Source organism: Lissotriton vulgaris, chromosome 7 (assembly GCF_964263255.1).
Source record: "Lissotriton vulgaris chromosome 7, aLisVul1.2, whole genome shotgun sequence".
NCBI classification, from domain to species: domain Eukaryota; kingdom Metazoa; phylum Chordata; class Amphibia; order Caudata; family Salamandridae; genus Lissotriton; species Lissotriton vulgaris.
The window spans coordinates 995,148,431-995,174,207 of record NC_141695.1 but is presented as its reverse complement, the minus strand read 5'-3'; the positions used below and the strand labels follow the sequence as shown (position 1 = coordinate 995,174,207).

Genomic DNA, 25,777 nt, shown 5'->3' with positions numbered 1-25,777 from the left:
CCCCGAGACACTCCGCCAGCATCGCGGATCTCATCTCATCAATGGACCTCGATCTAGCCATTCTGACTGAAACGTGGCTAACTGAAGCCTCCACACCTATAATGGACATACTAGTCCCCCCCAACTATCACATTATTAGACTCGACAGAGATGGCAAGACGGGCGGGGGAATCGCTTGCATCTACAGGAGCAACCTCGTCATCACTGAAGGTCCCTCCCCCTCCCTCTCCTCCTGCGAACTCATCTGCCTCGATATTACTAGCGAGTGCAAACCTGTGTGTTCCCTTCATGTTATCTACCACCCACCCAGGGACAACCTCACCTTCTCCCAACAAATCATGGACACGATATCCACCAACGCCGGTCGACAGATCAATCAAATATACTTGGGAGACTTCAACCTCCACTGGAACGACCAGAAAGACGCTGTGGTGAATAGTCTTAAGTCTTTCCTCAACGCGCTTGACCTCACCCAAATCTGCAACCGTCCAACACATGTAAAAGGCTCTATCCTTGACCTTATCATCGCCAAAGAAGACTCTACCCAGCTGGAGGCAATCGAACCCTGTGATTGGTCAGACCACCACATCATCACCTTCTTCATCAACGAAAAGGTCAAACTTAACCCGGCTCAACCTGCCAAAACCAAGATCTGGAAGAGGGACATGGAAGAGGGACACAGGCAATCTCCTTCTTCCCCCGACGGGCGTCTCTGATGTGCATTCACTGACCGACCACTATCTAAACACTATGTCTACAATAATCAATGAAGCCGCACCCCTGCAAATGAAGAGAGTCGCCACCAAGAACTCGAACCCATGGTATGATGGTAGACTCAATGAGGACAGACGTGCTATGCGCATGGCAGAGCGCACGTGGAGATCTGACCCCTCAGCACTGCACCCTAGAGCGCTTAAGAGTAAGAGAAACGCTTACTTCAGAAAAATCAAACGATCGAAATCAGGCTTCTTTAGCCAACAGCTGGACCAAGCAAAAAAACGACCAAGAAAACTGTTCGAGCTAGTCAAAACCCAAACCAAGACGCAGCCTCCACAACCTAACAGCTCAGCAAAGGATATTCCAAGTTGCGAAGACTTCTCTGCTTTCTTCAAGCAAAAGACCGACAACATAAGACGTGATCTCCTCAACGACGTAAGTCGATATTCCTGCTCCATAGGCATAACTAACACTCAACCTAAAAACAACGCTTCATGGACGTCCTTTGACACCTACACTGAAGAATCAATTCACATGCTACTCGGCAACTTGAAACCCGCCAATCACCTCACAGACCCCCTACCTGCCAACGCTGTTAAAGCCCTCACTCCCATGCTCCTCCCACTCTGGACTAAAATCATCAACTGTTCCTTGCAACAAGGAGTAATCCCAGACTCCCTCAAAATAGGGCAGGTCACGCCTATACTCAAGAAACCCACAGCTGACCCGGCCGACCTAAACAACTACCGACCTATCACCAATATCCCCACTCTGGCCAAATTGCTAGAAAAATGCGTACAACTCCAACTGACAAAACACATTGAGCAGTTTGACCTCCTCAACCCTCACCAATCAGGATTCAGAGCAAAACATAGCACGGAAACGGCTATGACACACATAATTGATGACGCCCTCCAAATCCTTGATCACAACGAGTCCTGCCTCCTCATCCTCCTTGACCTCTCCTCCGCATTTGATACGGTCAAACACGAGAATCTACTGGAGCTGTTAAACAACAGAATGGGCATATCTGGGACGGTTCTCAAATGGTTCACTTCCTTTCTGCACAACCGGTCTCAGAAGTTCAAGACCAACAACGCATTGTCCTCGCCTGTGCCCGTAACACTAGGCGTCCCACAAGGCTCCTCCCTATCCCCCACACTGTTCAACCTCGTCATGGAACCACTCACCACCTTGCTTCAAGCATCAAATGTACACTTCCATATGTACGCAGATGACACTCAGCTCTACCTCAAACTTCAATCCCCTGAAGACATCAAACTTTTGAATGCCACACTAAGAAAGACTCAAGCATGGCTGGCCGACAATCACCTTAAACTAAATGCTCTGAAAACTGAGTTCCTTTTGATCTCACCTCCTGCGAAAAAGGCCATCACCCAAACCTGGCTCAATCATCTAACCGCACTAAATGTCCACCCCACCATCGTGGACTCAGCGAAATCCCTTGGCATCACACTTGACTCCAATCTCGACATGCAGCAGCATATTAGCAAAGCAACCAAGGGTGCCAACTTCCAAATCAACACGCTGAGAAAACTCAAACCCTTCCTACCACCCAAGGACTTCCGAACTGTTGTACAAGCCCTAGTCATTCCTCGCATAGACTACGGAATTGTGGCTCTCAGCGGGCTCCCCCTAACAACAACGGCGCCCCTACGAGCCTCCTTGAACGCGGCCGCAAGGCTCATCACTGGTTCAAGAAAACACTCGCACATATCCCCTGACCTAAAAGCCCTGAACTGGCTGCCGTTTGAAGCCAGAGTACAGCTGAAAATTGCCTGTATGACACATTCGGCCCTACACCACAAGGCACCCAACTACCTCACTCACAAACTGACTATATCAGGAGGCTCAAGATCCAACAGAAGCACAAAGAATCTCCTCCTGAAACCTCGCAGATTCCGGAAGGAAAAAACATACAAACGCTCCTTCTCAGGAATGGCACCCAGGATCTGGAATGCACTCCCGCCAGAAACTAGGCTTATCCCCTCCTCTGTACTTTTCAAGAAAGAGGTAAAAGCCATCCTTATGGCTAAGTTCACCTGAACCCTATTGCTACTGGATCAATGACAGTACAGGGCTCCTAGTCTAGCGGCTACCTGATTGCTTATCTATATTAGACTCTTATACGACTGCTACTGGACCAAAATCATAGCACGGATGCCTCAATATTTGTTTCCAGATTGTTTACTAGGGCTGTACACTGTGACCTGAGTGCCTTACTAACTTGAAATCCATTCACTACTGCCTATTATTCTGTTCTCAACAGTGTGTTTACTCACCCTCTGGGGTGCTATAATCTTACACGAATCGTCATTGCACGGCTTCAATATTATTGCTTCTTGACTGTTATTAGTGTGCATACTCTTGTGCGAGTACTACCCTACTTTGCAACTCACGCCCTACCGTATATTACACTGTTTTCAAAAGTTTGTTTTCCTACCCACTGTTTCTGTAAAGCGCTCTGATATCTGCAAAGATCTTGTTCGCGCTATATAAAACTCTAAAAATAAAAATAAATAAAAAATAAATAAGCTTTTATGGGAGTAGGGAGCAAAAAAGAGAGCAGGGAAGGACAATGATTTGTGGGTTAGGCAGCACCCAAGAGCACAAGAAAATGCATGCACTCGGGAGTGGAAAGATACAAGCCATCTCATCAAAAGGAAGGTAAAGAAGCTATGCTCCGGGGGTGTGGGGGTGGGGCAACCACAAGAAGAGGTTGAAAGACCATTGATTAAGAAGCAAGCAGATGAGTGACAAGAAAGACAAAAATGATGAGCAATGGGATGGCACAAAGCCCACTTTACATACTGTTATAGCACACGATAGATATACAACTGCAGACCGAGTCTGTATGCAGAGGAGCACTACAAAAGATATTTTGCTGTTATATAGTCAGTTCTCTAATATTCTCGTACTCTGATGTTGTACCTAAAGTTTTTTTAGTATGTAATCTAACATCAAATGCCGAAGGTATACAGGCGTTTCAATGACTGTTATAAATATAAACTAGTTGTATTTTTCAAGCTGATAGTACTACAGTGAGTTAACACCTTAGGTTGTGGTACAATGCAATTGCTGTGAAAAGGATCAAGTGACGCTTCACATATTCAATTATTACTTGCTATTGTGTATTAGGGATACAGGAATGTAGTACTTAAAAGCTGTAATATTGTATCACTTCTGACAAATACAATATATGTACTGTAATACTTCTGCACTCGGTGGTTTTACCATAAGTCTCTGTGATTATTAAGTAGCAGTTGGCGACATCAGCCAGAGTTATGTATGGTACGAATATAGCGCAGTTACTTAGTGCCACTACAGACAGGTAAGTTAAATTCAAATCATTAAAGTGCTAATGGAGTTTCGACCATTGAAAGGTAACACAATGAGTAATATTTCCTAACAATTGCGGGGAGTGCTTTGTAAATTGTTATATTTGCATCTGCACTGCAAGTTGTTCCATTAGCATGGCTATGAAGTGCTTTTTTAACTTGGGTCTTCTTCTCGTATGATTTGGATAATTCCCTACTTTGGTTGTGCATTTATGTGACTAAATTGGCTATAAGTACTGTTGCATATTTTCATGACAATGCTAAAGTATATTAACATTTTTGTTTTTGCCAAAAGATGGCTGCTAAATTCTTGACCAGCTCATAACTTCTAAATCACATGCAGCACTGATTTGCCCGGCTGTTTGAACTTGACTGACGCGGCTGTTCCAGCGTAGCACTTTTTTGTAACTCTGGACCTATTGGCAAGCAAGCAGACTCCGCAGCAGCCCTGCTAGGCATTGCTGAGGTGAAGAAAGCCCATGCTACGATGGCAAGGTGAATGCCCATATCAGTACCATTCTGTGAGAAAAAAAATCCAAAGCTATTCAGAAGAAAAAGTTTGATTAGCAAGCGATAATCTGTTTTGTGCCGCTTCTGTTGTATTCCTGCGTACTAAGCCTCACCAGTAACAGGCAATAAATAATTAGACACAGACACTGGTTGGGTAGTGAGCTATAATGACCGTGAGGTACACTCCCTGGGCACTTTGATTTTCACCCCCGTGACATAATCGCAGCGCCCATTTCTGCTCATCAAGGTCGGTCCAACTACCAAACAGCCCTGGGTGAATACACACAGAGGGATGTTCCATCTCCACATAAAATGACTCCTATACCCAGATGTTAAAAAACAAAGAAAAAATAACTAACATATGGAAAATTTGCTTGCATAATGAAACACCATATATGGTATCATACTGTATAAACTTGATAAACTTGGGATGTGAGAGAGAGGGAGAGAGAGGGAGAGAGAGAGAGAGAGAGAGAGAGAGAGAGAGAGAGAGAGAGAGAGAGAGAGAGAGAGAGAGAGAGAGAGAGAAGAGAGAGACATGCAGTAATGAACAAACATGCACTGGCATACAATTTAGCAGTTTAGCAGCACAATAGGCCTGTGCTCAGACCTCCCCAACTCGCAGTTCGAATTCTAGGTATCGACATAAGTCTGGCATTTGTGGACCTTAGTTGTCTGCCTGGGTGATACCATGAAAAGAGCTGTTTCAAAGGTACCTGTCCTGTCCCATTCAGAGTTTTATAGGCGAGACAGAGTACCTTGAATTTGATGTGTTGCACCACAGGCAGCCAATGGAGCTTCCGGATCTCTTCTTTAACAGATTGATGCCTTAGTATATTCAATAAGAGCCTTGCCGCAGCATTCTGCACCATCTGAAGTTTCCTTAGGTGTTGCTTCTGTAATCCAATGTATAAACTGTTACAGTAGTCTAACTTGGACAACACCAAGGTAGTCACAATTGTTTTCCTAAGGTCATCGGGAATGTATGGCAAGACCTGCTTGAGTTTCTTCAATAAGTAAAAAGAGGCTGAGACTGTTGCATCAGTTTGTTGTGTATAGGTGAGATTGTTATCTATCAGCACTCCAAGGTTTTTGGCCTTTTTGACTGGTTCAGGGGTCAGTCCTAATTCGGCTGGCCACCACAGTCCATCCCATTTAGGTTGGAGATTACGGAAGTTTACCACTTCGGTTTTATCCGAGTTAAGTTTTAAACAATGTCTTCCCATCCAAAGACTAATTTCCCTCATGCAATGCTGAAACTGCAGTGCCGGGGACAACGTTTTTTTATATGCCGCGACAACAATCTGCGTATCGTCTGCATAAGATGTCAAATTAAAACCGAACTGCTGTATTAATAGAGCAAGGTCAGAGACATAAATGTTGAACAACGAAGGACTGAGCGACGAGCCCTGAGGAACCCCACTTGGCAATACATAGGGAGTAGCCCGATAATGGTCAAGGGACACTGTATGTTTCCTGTTCATCAGAAAAGATGATAGTAAAGCAAGGGCCTGGTCCTTGATCCCTAAGTATTCAAGGCACATAAGCAAGGTGCCATGGTGCCCAGCATGTGTTTGCCATCAGGCAGGTTTCCAAAATCAGCACTGGCCCTGTACCATGGTACAGGGGGAATGTCCTTGGAAATGATGGGTGCTGGCGACTTGGCTGTACGGGCAGCTTGACACAAGAGGCATTGTTCTAATTGTTCGTTCCACTAGGTCGACCAAACTAGGGAACCACACCTTGCACCTAAGTTGTGATTTGGTCCTAATAGTCCCTTGATGAGCCGTGTGAGTGAGGTCAATCACCTGTTGTGCAGAGTTCTCTGAATCACCAAGTAGAGTCCCCTCATAAAGCAACCTTCGGGAGATACAGCTAGCTTTAGTCAAACATTATGTAATGAAACCAGGGCCAACTTTTCTTCCTCTGTGCGATGGGAGACCTTTTGAGTGAGGCTGTTCCAGCTTCCGGCTGTAACTGCAGAAATGGCTAACGGGAGACATTCATCCCTGGCGGTGGCCTGGACAATTTCTGCTAGTGAAATGGGCAGCTGTCAGAACCGCTCTACTACCAGCCGGGCGTATTCCTCCACTTCTTCAGCATCTGACTCCTCCTCCACGGTGGCTGGACTAGCATGTCTTGACTAGTAGTCAGCAGGGTTTTGTGCACTGGGTCGATATGCTACAGAGAAACGATAGGCTTGCAGTTGAAGGATCCATTTCTCAATCCTTGGAGGAGGTTTAGAGGATTATCAACTGAAAAAAAGGGAAACAAGTGGGTTGTGGTCTGTATGACCTGGGAAAGGTTGACCATAGAGGTATGTGTGGAAATGGCGGCAGCCCCAGTGCACTGCAGTGGCTTCCCATTTGATGTGTGAGTAACTTTGTTCGGTCTTAGTCAAGGCACGACTGGCATAAGCTACTGGAGCCCAGTCGGCATTTGTCTGCTTCTGTGACAATACAACTCCTAAGCCAGTGGGGCTCGAATCAACAGACAGTTCTGACTCAAGGCTGGGGTCAAAGTAAGCCAATATAGTGTCTGCCAACAAGATTCTCGTGGTCACTTGAAGCCAAGTTCATCAAACAGCAGTTCTTTGGTTGTCAACTACACATACTCGCATGCCTTCGTTTACAATCTTAAATATTACAATCTTAAATATATGCTTTAAGAGCTCCTAATTTGTGTATTCCTGATCTTGAAAACATAAATATTTGTGTGCGGTAGGAAAATCCAAACACTCTATGCTGGACCTATTTTTTCTATGATCACTTTATCACTTGTGTCCCAACATAGGATGGCCCCAATATTTAGATGCTTTGAATTCTCTGTCACAGAAGATAAACATGTTTTTTTTGTTATTTATTTATTTAAACTCCATCATTTCTCTTTGGGTAGTAGGCACCAATGAGAATTAGAAGTTCCAGAATGCTCTCTTCATTACCAACAATTTTAGTACATTTTCTTGAAGAAGTGGGTTTATGCACTAGTACACATTTCTACTCCCTTTTGGTGTATCAAACCTTCCATACAGAACATATTCTAATCTCATGCCTGATTAAGGTACTTCTGTCAGGAGGGGCACCCACACAGCTGAATGTTAGGGTAGAAGTATTGCATTACTTGCAGTTGAAAAGCTCTCTTAATATTAAGGACAAATACTAAGGAATATATTCACTTACATTTACTCATATTTCTGCACACAGCAGTCATGTAAAACAAAGCTACAGCGGCTTATTCATGCCCAATGAAAGTCCTGGCATAGTCTTCTGTTTTGTAGGGTTTAGACTGTAACCTTACCTGAATGACTGCACCTCAACAGGTTCCTTTCGGTTCTGCCCTCGTAACCTGTGCACATCCTTGGCTGCTGCTTTCATCATTTTATTTGCTCGCAACTCATGCTTCTGCTCTATCTTCTTCACCTGTATTGTTGCAGGAATACAAAGCATACATGCATCATACACCTGTCCTATAAGATTCTTAATCTCCTAGTAAGTGAACAAGGAGTAGTCCTTTAAAAATACTTTATTTGTTAAGGCTTCCATATAATGGAACTTCATTACTCGATAATAGCAATGAATTATATATATGTTGTCAGTATAAAACGCACAGCTTGTGAACAAGATATTCATGGAGAATTACAATGTTGAGCTATTGTTTTGAGTTTTTTATAAGTGTGTTTGCTAATCTCATTGCAAGAAATGAATCTTCTGTAAATTCATGCAGTACACTAGTTTGTTTCTGGCAGTACCAACGGTAGTGGTTTCTTCTTGATCTGCTGATCAGTAATGCAGTTACAAACACCCTTACAAAAAAATACAAATTAAATCCATACAATAGTGTGAGAGACTCTCAATTAGCATTTTAATATTGGCTTTCAGCTATTTCATAATATTAATTTTCCAGTTATTTAAGAATGCCAAATAGGCCAATATCTGTAAGGAGAAACTAGATAAGTTAACATTCGATCTAATTTAGAACACAGTCAGTTTTCATGTGATAAGGCACAGTGTAACACTTCCGCTGTCCGGTCTTCCTGAAGCGCATGAATTTAGGTCTCCTCTCACATGTAGGCTCAATGACTTCACAGCTTGGGACCTTTGACTATCAAGGTCTTTTCTCAATTAATAAGATGTTTAAAAGATATAGAAATAATTAGGTGTACTTTAACTGACTGGAGATAGCCTCATTCTTCATCTCAAAAATCCTTTTGGAAAGTACAGAGAACTTGGGGCAATACTGAAATATTGGTTGCAATAAACGGGTTGGAATTTGCAAGCTGTATTGAATTTTACGAACCAAACTATGTACAAATGGGTTGGTTCATAACTTTTCGATTCAGAGCGGGTTGTAATCTGGCCTACTTTATGAATATTACTGAGGTACGTTGCAAACCATTCAGATTCGTGGGAAGGTAGCCTGCTAGGCAGAGACAGCAGACCACCATCTCTGTTATCACTTTTCAATAAGGTTTACTTTCCTTACATTCCCAAAGGGTACTTGAAGAGCCCCTTCCCTTTTGCAAATGTGTTACAACCCCACTCAGGAGTCTGTACATTTTGAATGTTCTACAACCTCATTGTGATGTCTGGGGCCCGCATACAATCAAATCAGTGATATAGACACATAGCTGGGGTACTGGTAACCGGCCCAGGACACGTGCGCCTAGCCTATTTTATTGACAGGGTCACCTGACTGGTGATGCCTGTGATGGATGGGTGTGGGGTGAGTGTGGAAACCAGCCCTGGGGGAGTAGCTGGTTAAACAGTACGTTACTAAACACTAGAACGTTTCCAGAAGGATACTACACTTGCTACAGTCACAAAATATATTAATGACATACTGATTCAGTATTTGGAGGCAACACCTACATCACACACCTCCCAAATCCCAAATTGGTGCGGAGTCACAAACCTATTTTAGGAGTGGGTAAACTTCTAAAATGGTTAAGTAAATAGTAAAGCATGTTTTTCGGTCCAAACAGCGATTTGGACTACTTGCGACTGGAAAAAATGTCAGGAAATCTAGCCTTGGACCTTTGCATCGGCTAGGATTGCATTTAACTTGAGGTGAAATGCTCTGGCAAACAAATCGGATCTAGAGATGCATTGAAGCATGGAAATACATTTAAAATAAGTGCCACTACTGGTAAAAAAGGGCATTTAAAAATTCAGCTCTATGTAAGGTATTATTGAACAAAACCGGCACCTAGGAAGGTTGAAATGTAACTAGGAGGTTTAGTCCCAATTTTGTAAAATACATTAGAAAATCGGGCACATGGTAATTAAAAGAGTGCAAGCAAACACACTGGCAATTTCGATTGGGTCATTGCTACCTTGCATTTTACGTGCCAAAGAAAATCCTTAAATGAACACAATGCGTGCTATATAATACACTAACATTCCTTCTCTCTGTCATTAAAGTTTCACATCCTCTCCTGAAACGGTTTCCGGCGCTATAATACCTTGTCCATCAAGTGAAAGCCGAGATCATGGTGGTTAGCCCAAGCTTGGCCATCTATCCGCTCTCTTTGCTTTGTCTGTTTTTCTTGCTTTATTTCCAACAGGCAGAAATGAAACAGTAGACGCTGTGGCCAGCAGCAAACACATTTGGTGATTCTGAGACTGCCTTTCCTTTGCATTTAAACAGAGGGGGCTGTTTCTCCTGAGTCAGCTAAGGCTAGGTTGTCAGTTTGTCGGGACCACAGATTCCTATCATGTGATAATGTGATCCCATGGTTGGCTCAGGCTGTCCCCATAGTTGGCTCTGGCTGTCCCCTTGGAAGTAGCTGTTGAAAAAATGTATTTGACTGGACACTTTAAAAACAGGGTGACAGAAAAATTAGCACATGTTCGCCGTATTTACGCAAAGCTGTCGGCCTCACTCCCACAACACACACATAGCAACCCAAACTGTGAGCTCTAGGCGTTGTGGCTGCACAGAATTGGTCACTGAACATTAAATCTTTCTCAATGGTTATGATGTGTTATTTCGCTCAAGCTGTTTTAAAATGTGCGTGCCGTAGAACATGTAGGTGATACAAGTCAAAGCAAGAAAATGGCGTACACGGCTATGAAGGCGAAAAGAGATAAATGAAGCAGAACTGTCTACGAGAGGGCCCAGTGGGATCAAAAACATTTTAGATTGTGCCGGTACTGTTAAAGTTTGATCATCTCATTGACAGTGTACGTCATTCTTACTGGGGAACTACAAAGCGGTCAAGGGGGCTAGTCTGTCCCTGCAGCGTCCTTTTTTGTTAACAATGCCTTTTTAGTAGCAAGATGTTTATAACTTTTTTGCTTTATTAATTCTGCTATGGCTGCCTCCCCTTTCTTTACAGAGCTTAGCCAGCATTGCTTGCATTTGTTTTAAGATAATGCGAGATGCTCATGCATTTTCCTCTTCTCCATTAAATACGCTGAACTGTTCTTAGACACGAGTTTGTGACAGTTACACAATACTACACACGCTAGGGAGGCCCTTCATCCACACAGGAAGAGCCACTTCAGTACTAAATACGAATTCTCTGAAAAGAACGCCACTTTGCTTTTTTGAATCTAGCAAGCCATTTTCGGCCATCAAATACTGGATGATGGATGGAATGCTTGATTTCATCCAATCCACTAGTAGTCACTCTGGTTTGTATCCTAATCCATCGATTTTTGCCCGCCATGTCACTCCAGTATGGAGCCTGCAATCTGCAAATCAGTTTTGACCCTGCTCCAATGGGAATAGTGGATTGGGATGTGGTCCTGAGGGATTGCCAGCCGCAGAGATTAATTCAGGCATTCGATCCATCACTTTGTTCATAATGTCCTGAGTGTGAGTGGTAAGCCCAGAAGTGAGTACTGTGCTCACTGTGACCCTGGAACCAAACTTTAGATAGCTGATGAGCGCTGATAAGGGAGAAGGCACCCTGGTTGCTTGTGTCCGACTCAGCGAAGAACGTGGCCTGGCAGTTCGGGTTGGACTGTTCCGACTGGAGCAGGGTCAAGACGGATTTGCATATAGCTGGGTCCAAACTGAGGGTGCATGTTGGGCGAAAAACAATGGAATGGGATGCAGCCCGAGTGATTGGCAGTGGCTGAGATTCATTCAAGCATTCCATCCATCATAGTTTTTGAAGCCATTTTAGGTACAAGATGCCTAGCTGAAAACCCACCTTCTGAATAATCTGTAAAGGACGCACTTACAGGAAGAACACGATGCCCCACGGATCACTATTTTTATTTACGCCAATGTGAATTAGAGACAATGTGCCTTAGTCAACACTACATCCAAAAGGCAGAATTCACGCTTCCCTCAAGACTCAGGAAGATGGAATAAATCTCATCCCAACTGGGTGTCGCTCATGGTTGTGATGGACAGCATGTCCCGACCATCTCACCCAGCACCTGTTTATACCACAGACGCATTTGTAATCACGCGTGGATTCAAGGAAACACATTGCATCTTAAAGCGGAGCCTATAAATCATGCACAAACCTGAACATTACAGAAACATGTCACTGTAGGTTCCTTTGAGAATTTTCAACCAAAAACACAACAGTTTTTTCCTGATCTCATCAATGCAACACATGTAGGCCTAGGCAATTTTTACAGAGCGGCGTGATTATTAGATGAATTCGGGGAATCAGAACTGTTGGTTGCCCACCTGTTTCTCCACTTGTGTGAGCAGAAGCTTGAACCGGTCATCATCTTTCACCAGCTGAGGTAGCTCATTTTCACCTTGACGCTTTGCTTCTTCAAGCTGTTCCTTCAGCTCCTTCAGTTCTGAGATCTCCTGTGAGAGCTGATTATGCCACGTCTTTGTCGCCTGGAGATCCAATTCCAGGTCTAAAGATGTGCGAATTATACGCTCTGTGCTGAGGGTCTTCACAGCTGGCTGGAAGTAGCAAAAATTTATGAATGTCAAATCACTGGGCAAATCACTAACATATTATAAAGAAAATCTACATTTAATGAAAGGAGAGGTAAGCGGTTTCTGACTAAAATGTTGCTGCTCAGAAAGAAAATTCTCAATCTTAATGGCGCAACATTTATCATGCCAGATTGTTGTAATATAAATAATAATGAATATAATATTTTATAGGCAGCAGACTTCGCTGGAGTGACACAGAACTGAACACCAACATAATACAAGGTTTTTTTTTTAGATGTAAGTGTGTACATCACGTCCTATTTCACTGTTTTCTAGAAAATCTCTGTCCAAAACTTAGTAGAAATTTAGGATAGACCACAATATATAGTTACTCAAGATTTAAAGAAAACACAGAACACCTCGCCAGCCACAGTGGCAAATCACCCACAAAAGCACTACCTTTCCTAAAAGAAACCGATCACAGAACGGGAAAAGGTGTCATTTAAAGTATTGAGTCACCAAACACGCAGTTAATAGAGACTACTACAAGATTTACTCCTGAATATATAAGTCCTTCATCAATTAGCAGTTTGGCACAGTGACCACAACCAGAGAGCACTGGGCAAAAGTACTTTTTCCCCTTGAAGTTTTGTGACTTTTGTGAGGTTTTTTTTGTTGAGTTTTATATAGCACGAACAAGACCCGAAACATCGAGTATCAGAGCGCTTTACATGAGCACCAGTTTCGTTACTTGAGGACACTTTCATTTTTTGTTAGGCACGGGGACATTATGTGATTTGCCGAGAATCACAGGATGTTGAGCGTCGTTGCCGAGACTCGAACCTGGTTCCAAGTTGGGTTTTGTATTGGCAAAAAGTTAAAGTTCTAAAATATTTACAAGAAAACTCTCTCTCTGAAATGGAGAGTTTCCTTAAAAACTTCCACAGAACGTTTATAACTTTACAGAAGTTTGCAAATTTACATTATACTTGGAAACAAAATGCTGACATGTCTGAGGGAAAAACATTGCCAGTAACCACTCTCCTATATATTATTGATACAACCTAGATGAAAGAGTCTCTAACCACATTCAATAAAGCAAACGAACAAGCAGGGTAAAGTAAAAAGCTTTAGGGTTATGTCTTACCTGCTTCACCCGTACACTTTGCCTTTCCATGGAATTTCTCACAAACGATGGCTTTTTGGTTAGTGTTGAGCTGTCACTATCGCTGCGGTTCAGCTAGAGAGAAATAAATTAACATTTTATTTAATTTTATAGAAAAAAATACCAATGCAGCTGTCTCTCATTTAACTGGAACCTGTCAAAGAGAACACATCTCCCTTATTTTAAGAAGTCTTCTCTGGCTTCCAGTTGGAAAGCACATAGTTGAAGAATGCATGGTAATTGTACATAAGGTACTTCAAATCCTCTTCCATAATTTTTGGCACCTAAATTTCAGCTCCTTGGTCTCCAAGAGTCCTTACACTCATTGGGCCGATGGCTACTGAAAGCCTGGTGGATGAAAATAACCCTCTCTGGAGACCGTGCCATCCCAGTAAGAGATGTTAAAGAAAGGAGAAATATTTTGTTTGCACTCTGATCACCATCTTACCTGGACTCCATATTTTGCCAACTTTGGATCTCTGTGCACTAACCATGGTTGAATTGGCTTATTCCTGATTGGCACATTTAACTTGCCTATACAGCCCTAATATATAGTGTAAAAAGTGAACACAGGGTCTAGAAGTGTAATTCCATTGTGGACTGCAACACCTACTGTGCCATCCACTATATCAACAGTGCAAAAATGACTTCAGGTCTACCCTGTGTAACCAGACTGTTCCAGTGTAAACATGAACTACGACCTGTCAAACTAAACCACTTGGAGAGGTAAATACCACCCATATATATTAGCAAAGTCACCCCTATGTAAGCCTTAAAGCTCACAAGGTAGGGCGCATGGTATTTAGAAGTGGAATATGTAGAACATGAATAATACCATACCTCTAAAGTGAAAATCCAACAAAAGCTATTTTTACTGTGGCACACCTAGCTGTCCTATGTATAAAACCGGAGTGCAGATTAAAATACTAATACTGCTCATTTTGGTGAGCAGCATTAGCATTTTAATCTGCTGTCTAGGATCTCCTTTTCTTTCCATTCTTTCCCTCCTTCCTTTGTTTTCTCTCATGTCTCCTTCTTCTCCCCCTCTCTCTTTCTCTTTTCCTTTCTTCTCTTTCCTTTCCTCTGTCGGCCAACCATTTTCAGTTTTGCAACCTTCCCTTATGTACACATTTTATGTATAGGCATATAATGTTCATCACTTATTATTTGAGAGCCTGCCGTTTCTAGGATTGTGACATGTTTTTTCCATGCTGTGTATTTTAGGTTGCATTGTCTTCTTGAATGTATCTCGGAGTATCTTTGCCTTCTTTGTTTTTGTAAAATTTGTTTTTCCAATAAAAATGATTTGAACTAAAAAAAATACTAATTCTGCTAATTTAGGAAATGAACCAGCTAGAAAATTAAAAGCTGTTTCTTATAATTATTATAAAAGAACCACATTCAATGATGAAGTCAGATTTTTCCTTCCAGAAGTTTCTGGAGGCTAATTTGCATTGGGTCTTCAGGTTCCCCCAGTCAGTGAATATAATTGAATAGGTGTGAAAAAGATGCGAAATACCTCCCACAAGCAAAACATAGGCTGAGATGGATGGACAAAGATGACTCCACTGGACTCAGTAGAATGTGCAGGATTGGAGCAATGGGCCCTTGTTTTGACAGCACGGTATCAAATCCTTCATGACAGGTCTATTGAGCTACATGCAACACTTGGGGCACACTTGAACGGGAGAGAACAGGATGCCAAGACAACTCTTGTGTATCCACTGACTGACAGGTTATTGGAGGACACTATGTTTGCACTGCCATACTTCCGTCTCCGAGTTTGTTTTGGGTACAATGCCTGCCTTCAAATGCATTTACTGTTTGATGTAGGATAACACTCGGATTACCATAATAAACTCCCATTACACACTACCTGACCTCAGAGCTCCCGTTTAGTGTGGACAAAGAGATTTGCCACCTTGAAAACGCCCTAACATGTGACATTTTGGGTCTGTTTACAGTAAGGCAAAAAAGAACAACTAAAAAAGTGGGTAGGGCTGGCTTTGGGAACTTCTATCTCATTGGTTATGGTATGCCTAGGAGCAATTCCTAGCCATTATCTAGTGCCAGGCATATGGACCTGGTCTGGACCCTGCTATTGGCCTCTGCCGGACACCCTGTGAGTTTCCAGGTGCCTCACTTGAGGTCCTGGAGTGCTTAGAATAGTACTCCTGTGTTTGATTGAGACAAAAAAAATGAGTCAGAAGGTAAAATCTTTGACTATAATAGGCGCTTTACTTTTCTTGGCATGTATCTATAAAAAAATGTAAAACTTCATATGTATATTTCCCCTTATTGGATTTGTGTAATTTTGTTTGTTAAACTTAATCAAATTTTTGTTTTCAGTTTGGGATTTTTCAAGTCAAGTCATTATACTTTTATTCGACACATGTATCATAAAAAGTACAAACATGGAATACATACATAATTATAAAAACAGTTCATTACATACATAATTACAAAACAGTTCATTATTTTAAAAAGACATCTAAGAATTATGTGGAAAAATTGACTTGTTAAGCATTTTTTAAAATCTTAGTCCTAATGATCCAGGCACATGATAAAAACTTTGCAACCCCACAAATAGTAACCATAGAAGATGTGTCGGAAATGAGAATGCGCAAAGCTGTTTTGTAATCTCTAACCCCAAGAATCTTTAGTACTGGTTTTAACCATTTCTTCCTAGGTAGGATATATGCCTTACAGGCAAAGAAAAAGTGGCCCAATGATTCCTCGGGGTTTGTACACCCTGGACACATTTTATCCTCTTCCCTCCTATTGTTCCATCTAGATGTAAAAGTTTTGAGGGGCAGTGTTCCATGTCTAAGTTTAAGGTATAAAGTCCTTTCCCGAGGAACCTGAATAAAGTCCAAAAACAATTCCAGTTTTAGGGTGCATTTATGGGTCAAAAAGGTCTCGGTCAGGTGACCCCAGTTTGGGTTCTGTAGCGCCTTGGTCTCTATCCAATCCCAATATAACTTTTTCACCACTTGTTTTGGTGGAGGTGATTGGGATACCCAAGCGTCGCTTAAACCCACACTTGCTACAAGTTTTTTTAATGCATTTAGCCATCTGATTTTGCCTGAGGTGTTTAATTTAAGTATTTCATCTAGCACAATAGCATAATTAGCTAGTTCGGGGGTCCTCCTCAAACGAACCCAATATAAGAGTGGACGGAGTTGGAGGATATCCCGAATAGACTTTCTTCCCAGGTCTAAGAATAAAGGTTTAAGTGGGGTAGAGGATGGAAGCGACACCAAGTCCCTCATAAACTTGTTCTCTGATCGGACAAGGTCATTGGTATTCTCATTGCCCCACAGTTCCGAGCCATAAACAGCTGAGGCAATTGCTTTCCCCTCGTAAACTGATAAGGCAGGGGCAACTGGCCTACTTATAGAGAGGCGTTGGTTTTTTAAAATAGTGCCGGAGACCCTTTTAAGATTTAAAATCATTTTACATATATGGGGTTCCCATTTCAAGTGGTTATTGATCCTAACGCCAAGATAGTCAAACTCATCGACCACCTCTAAAGGAGATCCATTCAGGGTAACATGGATATTCCTATATTTCCTCTTAGCGGTCATGACCATTAGTTTAGTTTTGGTCGTGTTTATTGTGAGTCCCCGTTCCTGACAAAAAACACTAAACTGGTCAAGAAGAGTTTGGAGACCTGTGGGGGTTTTTGATAAGAGGAGGGTGTCGTCGGCGAAGAGGAGGGATGGTATTTTCTCCCCCGCCACAATGGGGGCATCGGCCGGTGTATCTTGTAGATGCTTCACAACCCCATTTATGAAGAGGGAAAATAAAGTAGGGGCCATCACACACCCCTGTCGCACCCCTCTGTTGACAGGTATACTCTTAGTGAGTTGCCCCTGCACCCCCCATCGTATCTTTGCATATGTACCCTCATGGAGTTTGATGATAAGATTTAGCAGGTAAGATGGGAAACCCATATCCAGTAGGACATTCCAAAGTTTAACACTGGGTATTACATCAAAAGCCGTTTTGAGGTCAATAAAAGCCAGGTAGAGGCTCCCTCTGGCTATTGACACAGTTTTCCAAAAAACTGCACAGAATCTAAAGACTTGGTCAATGGCCCCAACATTGTTTCTGAAACCGGCCTGAAAGTGGGACAGAATGTTTCCTTCCATAAGCCAACCCTCAATCCTATTTACAATTACCCTGCCAACTACTTTTTGAATAACGTCAATTAAACTAATTGGTCTGTAGTTGGCAGGGTCCTCTCTCTCACCCTTTTTAAAAACCGTAACAACTTCAGCACCCTTCCATGAGTCCGGTACCTGGTGGCCTAGATGAATAAGGTTCAAAACATTTACAATAAAATCAGCCCAAACCAGTGGGTTAGACATCAATAAATCACCCGGTATTCCATCCGGGCCAGGTGCCTTACCCGGTTTTATTTTAAGGATTGCCTCTTGTACCTCACGGGGCGAAAACAGTACATCGGTAGAGCCATCATTCCCATGGACCGTACAATCAGTTCCTAGTATAGGGGATACTGGCGCAGCTTCTAAGGAGCCCACGCCATATAAATTTGAGAAGTGGGAATACCATTGGGACTCAGTAATATGGTTTGGTATGGGCTCAGCGCCTCGTCTATCCATGACGTTGATCAATTTCCAAAATGCAGTAGCATTTTTCCCATGAGCCGCTTCCTTTAGAGCCTGCCAATGTTCCTCTTCCCAATCTTTTTTAGCTTTCATAATACTAGTGCGGTACTCATTTCTAGCTAATCTAGCAGCTGGGGCATCCTTATTTTTAATAGCTAGTGAGATTGCTTTCCTTTTCTCTCTACAGGAGGCAGTATACCAAGGGTTCCCCTTTTTTTGCGTGCAATTAGACAAATGGCAACCCTTTGTTTTTTTTGAGAAAAACATACTGACCTCCCCTATTAAGTCTTTATACTTAGTTGCCAGCACCGACCCCTGGAGCTGAAGTGCAATTCGGTTCACTGGGGCCAAGGCAGATGAGGCAGCCAAAACTAGAACCCTAATATTCTCAAGTGTCCCCTCATTGCACCTAACCACATTCAATTTAATTCTACGATTACAGTTAGAGGGGACTAGTTCTTTGGTGATCAGGTCATTGTGAACCTCCTTACCACTATTATCTCCCCAGAACATACCCATGCAAAGGGGATTATGGTCGCTATCAATCCTCTGGCTGACCTCCATATCAACCAGGTTGACCCATGACCCTACATCCAAAAGGATGTAGTCAATCCGTGACGGGGAACCTAATCGATTGAAGGTCATAGCGCCCATACGATCGGATGTTGTGCGGCCATTTAAGGCACATAGATCATGTGCAGACACCAGAGCATTCAACTGTATAGATCGAGCCGACCATTTCTGAATTGGGGCCAAAGATAAGGATGGAATTAACTGGTTTCCTGGTTTATTATAACAGCCCAAAAATTCATCCTCATCAAGAGGCTCGAATGTACAGTTAAAATCGCCTCCCACTAATACTGAAGAATTAGAAGAGAGGGCAGAAAGCGTGTTATCTAGCAACTCCAGTGTTGGAGACAATTGGCCCCCTGGGAGCCCCCTGGCATAAATACAAAAAAGTTCAAAAGCCTTCCTGGCAGACTGCCTTTTAACAGTTATATGTAAAATATCATTACAGGGGACATAATTCACAGTAATTTTACAATTCAAATCTAACCTGATCCAAATAAGTAATCCTCCCGATGGGCGCCCCCTCCCAAGCTGTGTTGCGGGGACAAAGAACGTAGAATAGCCCTGTTTGTGTTGTGGCTCTACACACCAGGTTTCTTGGAACATACAAATATGGAAATCATCTACAAAATTGTTCCATTCCGGGTCAGGCAGGTTTTTCTTTAGGCCGGCTATGTTCCAGGACAAGATTTTAACAAGGGAAGGGGACAGCATAGGTGTATCCATGGCGGCCTGAGTGACAACATCCCCTAACAAGGGCTCTGGAATGGTACTACACTGCTCCGGTACTTCTTCCATAGTAGAAACGATAGAACCACTATCTACAGTGGGAAGAACCCCACAACCCCCACCATCTTCAATGCACTGGGGTGATGGTCAGTCCACTTCTTCCAACCCACCAAATCGATTATAACAGGGAAATAAAGGGTAATTGAGCTGTGGGCCCCACCCTTCTCCATTGAAATGTGAATCCCCCTTCCACTGGTGCCCCCTCCTCCTATGGACTAAGTTCCATCCTTCCTCTGTAGGCATTCCCCATTGTTGTGGATTCTGGTATGTACCACCTCTACCCAAGCCTTTCCTATTTGGCCTCATCCAACTCCATCTAACATCCTCATGGCCCTCCTGCATATAAAAAAAAGACAAGGGTTTGACTGCTACCACTGACTTACTATCACAGGGAGGAGTTGAGCATATAAATTCTACAAGTCGTGGGTCCTCAAATGTGATAACGACACAATCGCCTTTTATACTTTTCTTCTTCCCACCTACCCAAGGAGCCCGTTCAACCATAAGTATGTTCTTGTTTAGGCCGGGTGGTGGAGGGTAATTTTTGTCAAGCCAGTGGCATATTTTATTTTTAATCGCCCAAAAGGGCTCAGAAGTGGATATTGGCAGCTCAGGAATCCCTGTCAGAACGACCACATACGGACAAGCATCTGGCGGTAAATTGATGTTGCGCCGCGATGAGGTATTTCTGGACTGGGACTGTGGAATAGTAGGGGCTGGGTTGTCAGGAGTCTTTTTGGTAGATGCCTTTCTATTTACTGCACTTGGACCTGTAGAAGTGGAGGGTTTAGTTTTATTCACTGTTTTGGTTGCTATCAGGGAAGGAGCTGGGAGGATAATTGCGGGTGCTGGAGCACTCCCCATAGGTGGATTTGTGACATCAATCCCAGTGTTAATAACAGGCGGTGAAACCATCGAAATAGAGGGGCCAGGAGTAGTCAGCCTAGGGTCTTGTAGCGCAAGGATAGTAGCCAATTGATGTTCTATGTTGGAAAGCCTATTCTCCAGGGGTGAAAGCAAAGATTTTAACAAACTAGACATGGATTCCATTAAGGAGTCAAGCCCGTCTCCTGAATTAGTAAGTGAGTCATTACTTCCGCTCACATCCAGAAGCCTGGCCAGACTGCTATCAGGAATTGTATCGTCCGGAACCCCTAAAGATAACAGATGGGGGGTAGAATCTAAGGGGTCAGACTCAGTTTGAACAGTGAGTGCCTGGAGGGTCACATCATTTGCTGTCGCCACACCTATATTATCCCCCCCGGAATTGGAACCCATAGACCCTTGCGAAGAAATGGCGGGATTGTCCATGAGAGGGTTAGTTGTAATCACATCAGTTGAAGTTAACGTAGTGATATCTGACCCAACCGTAATGGAGGATTCAGTAACATCATGATTAACTATCACGGGAACAAGGGGGATATTAGAGGGTAGTATGCTCACAGCTGGGGCATTAGTAGAAATTAGTGGTTGACTACTGGCGGGAGTAGAATCATTAATGGAATTCCCAGCTGAAGTAACAACAGGGTTTATCAAACTTGACGGCGGGGAATGCACCATTGCAATGTTGCCCAATGAAGATCTTTTTGCGTGGGCAAGATCCAATGATACTCTCCTTTCCATGATAGAAATGCCCTCGTCTATCAAAGAGTGTGTTCGAGAAATAAAATTATCTAGGGTGCCAATTACTTTTTTTGTTTTATCGTTTCCAGCTCTCTGGCTCCTAGTTTTACGAGTAGACATTTCTGAAAGGTTAGAAAAAGAAACAAACTATAATAAAATATCACAACAAATGATCCAAAAATAACTATAAGCACAAGAAGAGCAAATAGACTACTCAAAGGAAAAGTGACCCCAATAGCTTCAATCAGGAAGGCAACTATAGCAATCAATACGATCCAATGGTACAAGGGACTAATGAGGGTGCGCCCAGGCCAGGCACTACAGGCCACGGAGGGCCCGCCCTTTGCCCGGGCTTAGCCCCGGGCGCTCCCGCGCGCTCCCGCGCAGCGGGTAGCTTCCAAGTTTATAGACCGGAACCTATAGGGCGGGGTAGGGGCGGGGCGGTCAGGGAGAGCGGGGCCAGGTGACACGGCCAGAGACACCGGGACTCCTGGGAAAGCGAGTCCCGGGTCGCGCTCGCAGCCCTGCCGCCTCAACGACTCACAGAACCCCACAGGAGCAGCTGGGCGTAAGGTCCACCGACGAGTCAGGCAGGTGAGCAGCGAAGCGGGACCCGCGCAGCGGGTACCGCGAGTTGTAGATGGTGGGTCCTAGCGAAAACCGAAACGCCGTCTTCCAAGTCCGTTTACAGCAAAAGAGTGTGGGATTTTTACTTTATTATTGTTTTGGTACTGCATACATACTTTACACATTGCCATAACCTGCTAAGGGTTTATGATTATTTCTTGAGGTGGGTAGACAAACAAACCAAATAATATTACAATTTCTTATATTGATGATCAACTGTTCAGTGTGCCAATGCAAATAAAGAAGAGGCAAACCAGAATTTTTTTTTATCAAGATAGATTGTTCTTTCATCAAAATGTTTTATGCAATGGTAAAGAATGACTCTCCTAAGAGCCTTAGGCCTCATTCTAACAAAAAGAAAGCCGCCACACTACCCTAGCTCGGGGTGTTCCAGTTTTGGATATTTGCCAGGCAGCCACACAGGCTTTAAATGCATTAAAAAGGAAGGTTTATTTTGCCAGGTCGAATGGCAGTTTAAAACTACACTACATACATGCCGCATTGGCAGACCTGAGACAAGTTTTAAAGCCCTACTGTAGTTGGTGGCACAATGAGTGTTGCATGCTCACTAGGAGCATTTAATCTACAGGCTCTGGGTATCATGTGATAACATATACTAGGGACCTATAATTAAATAGGCCAATTTTACCATGTTTTAGGGAGCGGGCACAAGCACATTTGCACTGGTTAGCAGCTGTAAAGTGCACAGAGTCCTAATGCCAGAAAAAATTGAAATTTAAAAAAGCAGAAGGGGTGAAGACAAAACATTTTTGTTGGTGGCCTTGCAGAGAGGGCCATGTCCAACAGTTTACATATGGACTTCAAGCATAATTCCAAACTGTACAAGGCAGTCTTATAATTATCCTTTGTCATGTGATACATTGTAGGTCTCCATAGTTATGCTGCATTTTCTCTGGCATTGGTTTAAAAAGTAGCATCTTCTTTACCATATGTAAATGGGAGATGAATAGATTTCTTCCCAGTAATATTGGATCCAAATCGCTGTGCTGTATACAGGTTACCACAGTATCCTCACTGCATGCTCTGTGAGACATGAGCTGCCTGCTTCACTCATGGATGGCTTCAAATCGAAGGGTACGGTTTTTGTGACAACTATAATGGTTTCAGGATCTTATGGCTGCTGTAAAAAATAACTGTAACCCAGTCTTTATGAAAAAAACAAGATTTCCATTTGCTGGCAAGCAGAATCCAAGTAAGTCACACTAATAAGCATCGGCCATCTCCACTGTTAATCGGTTTAGTCATGATTGGGGTCGAATAGAGTCAATGTAATTTTTCAAAGTATATAGTAAACGCATTCCTTGTGGGCCATACCATGACATTTGCATAAAACAATACATTGCTTCAGTTGGCAGCATTTTTATATAGGGTTACAATTAATATCATACATTTCCCTTGGGATTTAAGCTATTTTTCGAATACATATAACTTTTGAACGTGAAGTTCATGGTCTCTTGTTTTTTGTGTGCAAAACATGACTGGTAGGGCATACAGATTTGATTTGCAGAGCCACTTGTAGTCAAAAGACAATATAAATTTAGTAGAACATTAAGTAGAGGGATTGGCTAATGGTACATTACTTCGGCACATGTAAGTTAAAAAAATATTGTTTAAATTATCCCTGAATCCTGGTAGTCACAATGCAAAAGTTTACCTTATAATTCTGATTAGTTTAAAACAAAGGTATGCAAGCATGGATTCAGTTGGTAAATTTAGAATGTGTTCAATATGTTTCTTGCAATGGCAAGCAGACAATGTTGGAGATTTTCATCCATTGTGATGTCAACCAAATGCTTGTGAGACTGCTACATGCACTTTTCGTTCCAATCAGATGTAAAAAAAAAATGTACAACCACCAGTATTAGCAGTCCATGTTCCTAGAAAGTACCTTAAAACAGTGCTTTGAACAGAAATATAGACGTGCAGGTAATTCCTCTATAGAGTACCTGTTTGCTCCTGAGAAGTGCTGATACTTTCCCATGAAATGTGTTGAAGTAGTCCTGAGAAGTGCATGTACCCACCCTTTCAGATTAAAGAATTGCAGATATTCGATACTTTTTCATTTAAAGCACTGTCTTCCGAGAACTGTGATCCGTATATCACTTGCAAAAACAAGGTAGGTGCAAACACACCACCCTATAATAAGATGTGATTTGAATTCTGAACACACCAATTTGATTGGCACAGAAATATTTATTTATAAGGAAAATCTAGTGCCCCCTTTGTAGTGCAATCCTTTGTAGCATTACACAGAACTTCATTCAATGTTGTCGGGCACCCAAGCAAATTTTCGGATGGCCAGCATTCTACACCTTAGGCCCGTGCATGGTTCACAAAGTGCTGCATTTTTGGGATCCTGAATGGGAATTGCTTTGGTGTTGGGTGTGTGTTCAGAGAGGTCCTCCTATCTTGTACCAGGGGGGAGCTGCACACAGCAGTGCTATGGAGGGGGAGATGTGAGAGATAGGAACGCAAAATACAATGGCAGATTCCATTTACTCTACAGTTCCCGTGTTACAGTTCTTGATTTCTATTATGTCAGTGGCATGGTCAAGAGGCAGGGATCTACATGATGGTCACTGTGTTATTACTCCAGTCTCTCACTTACAGAGGAGGCAAATGGTCCCATGCGTTTATAGTTTTAAAGAGATGTAGGGGGAATGAAGTCTCCTCTGCACCTTTAGTACCTTCTGATAATCCACCAGCACAATTGGTAACAATACTATTTACAGGCAACTGCTGATATCCTAAAGCATTGCAACGCTGACAGGTTAGGTATTGTTGCTGAAGTGGAAATATTGGTGGACATACAGGTCAATTTCCTTCCATAGGTTTCTGGCCATTTTAATGACCACTCTTCTATGAGCTAAAACATGCATGTCTGCTAGACTCCTAGCTTTGACTCGAGAGGTATGGGTGCCTCATCCCGACACCTCAGCCTACATTTGAATGATAAGTCTTCCCTCTGAGACTTTGAGTCTGGAGACTGAACAGTCCGATCAACTATCATTCATCTCCATCAGTGCAGATTTCCCCAAGCTTCAACTACATTTCAGTAGCTTTATAATTTTAGCTAAATTGAAATAAAAAAATCAGCAATGTTTAGAATCAGGTTTCTCAGAATTTGAGAAAAAACTTTTTAATAGGAATATTGAACCCTTATCCTGAGACCTCAACAGCCAAGACTCTACCATGCACTGTGTTCTGAAAAATCATCTCAATTGAGGTATCATAAGTGTTGCTATGAAAGCTATGATATCAGATGGTATAAGTAATGTCATAGGCAATGGTATAACCAGTGCATTGAGAAGGTGTAAGTTATAGTTAATGTAGTAGGACGAGTGAAGTGAGAACACTATGTACAAAACTGTGCGACTTATAGTAAGTAATTTCAAGGAGGTTTTAAGTTAAAATAAGTAAGTCTGTGTACGTAGGTAGGTGAGTTATAGTAATATGAAGTGACATAAGGGACAGCTTTAAATCTGAAAAGTACACTGAATTATTACAAATTAAATTCTCTTTTTCATAGAGGCACTGTATATATATATATATATATATATATATATATATATATATATATATATATATATATATATATATATATATATATATATATATTGCCACAGCTTCTTCTTCCTACGTTAAGTAGACCAAAGACACGGCACAGCAACAGATAGTTTTCTGCGTTTTTTATTTACACACCAGTGCAAAAAAGAAAGTGCATCAAATGGACGGTCTACGCGTTTCGGCTCCTGCCTTCCACTGGACCATATATATATATATATTGTTATCACTACTATTGCCTTTTTATATGGTTTAGTCATCACTCAGCACCCAAAAGGAAACCCGGCCTATCGGGTATGTCAGTGATTACGTAATGTACTAAATATGCAATAATGCACCTA

General features: G+C 42.4%; 1 protein-coding gene across 1 annotated transcript in view; it reads right to left on the bottom strand.

Annotated features, from left to right (window-relative positions):
- Window positions 1–25,777, bottom strand: part of WWC1 (WW and C2 domain containing 1) — a 370,240-nt gene that overhangs the window by 3,781 nt on the left and 340,682 nt on the right. The window contains exons 20-22 of the mRNA XM_086931411.1: window positions 13,591–13,683; window positions 12,237–12,467; window positions 7,884–8,005 (exon numbers count right to left, since the gene is read on the bottom strand). Of these exons, the coding sequence (XP_086787537.1) occupies window positions 7,884–8,005; window positions 12,237–12,467; window positions 13,591–13,683 (446 nt within the window). The remainder of the gene's footprint in view (window positions 1–7,883; window positions 8,006–12,236; window positions 12,468–13,590; window positions 13,684–25,777) is intronic.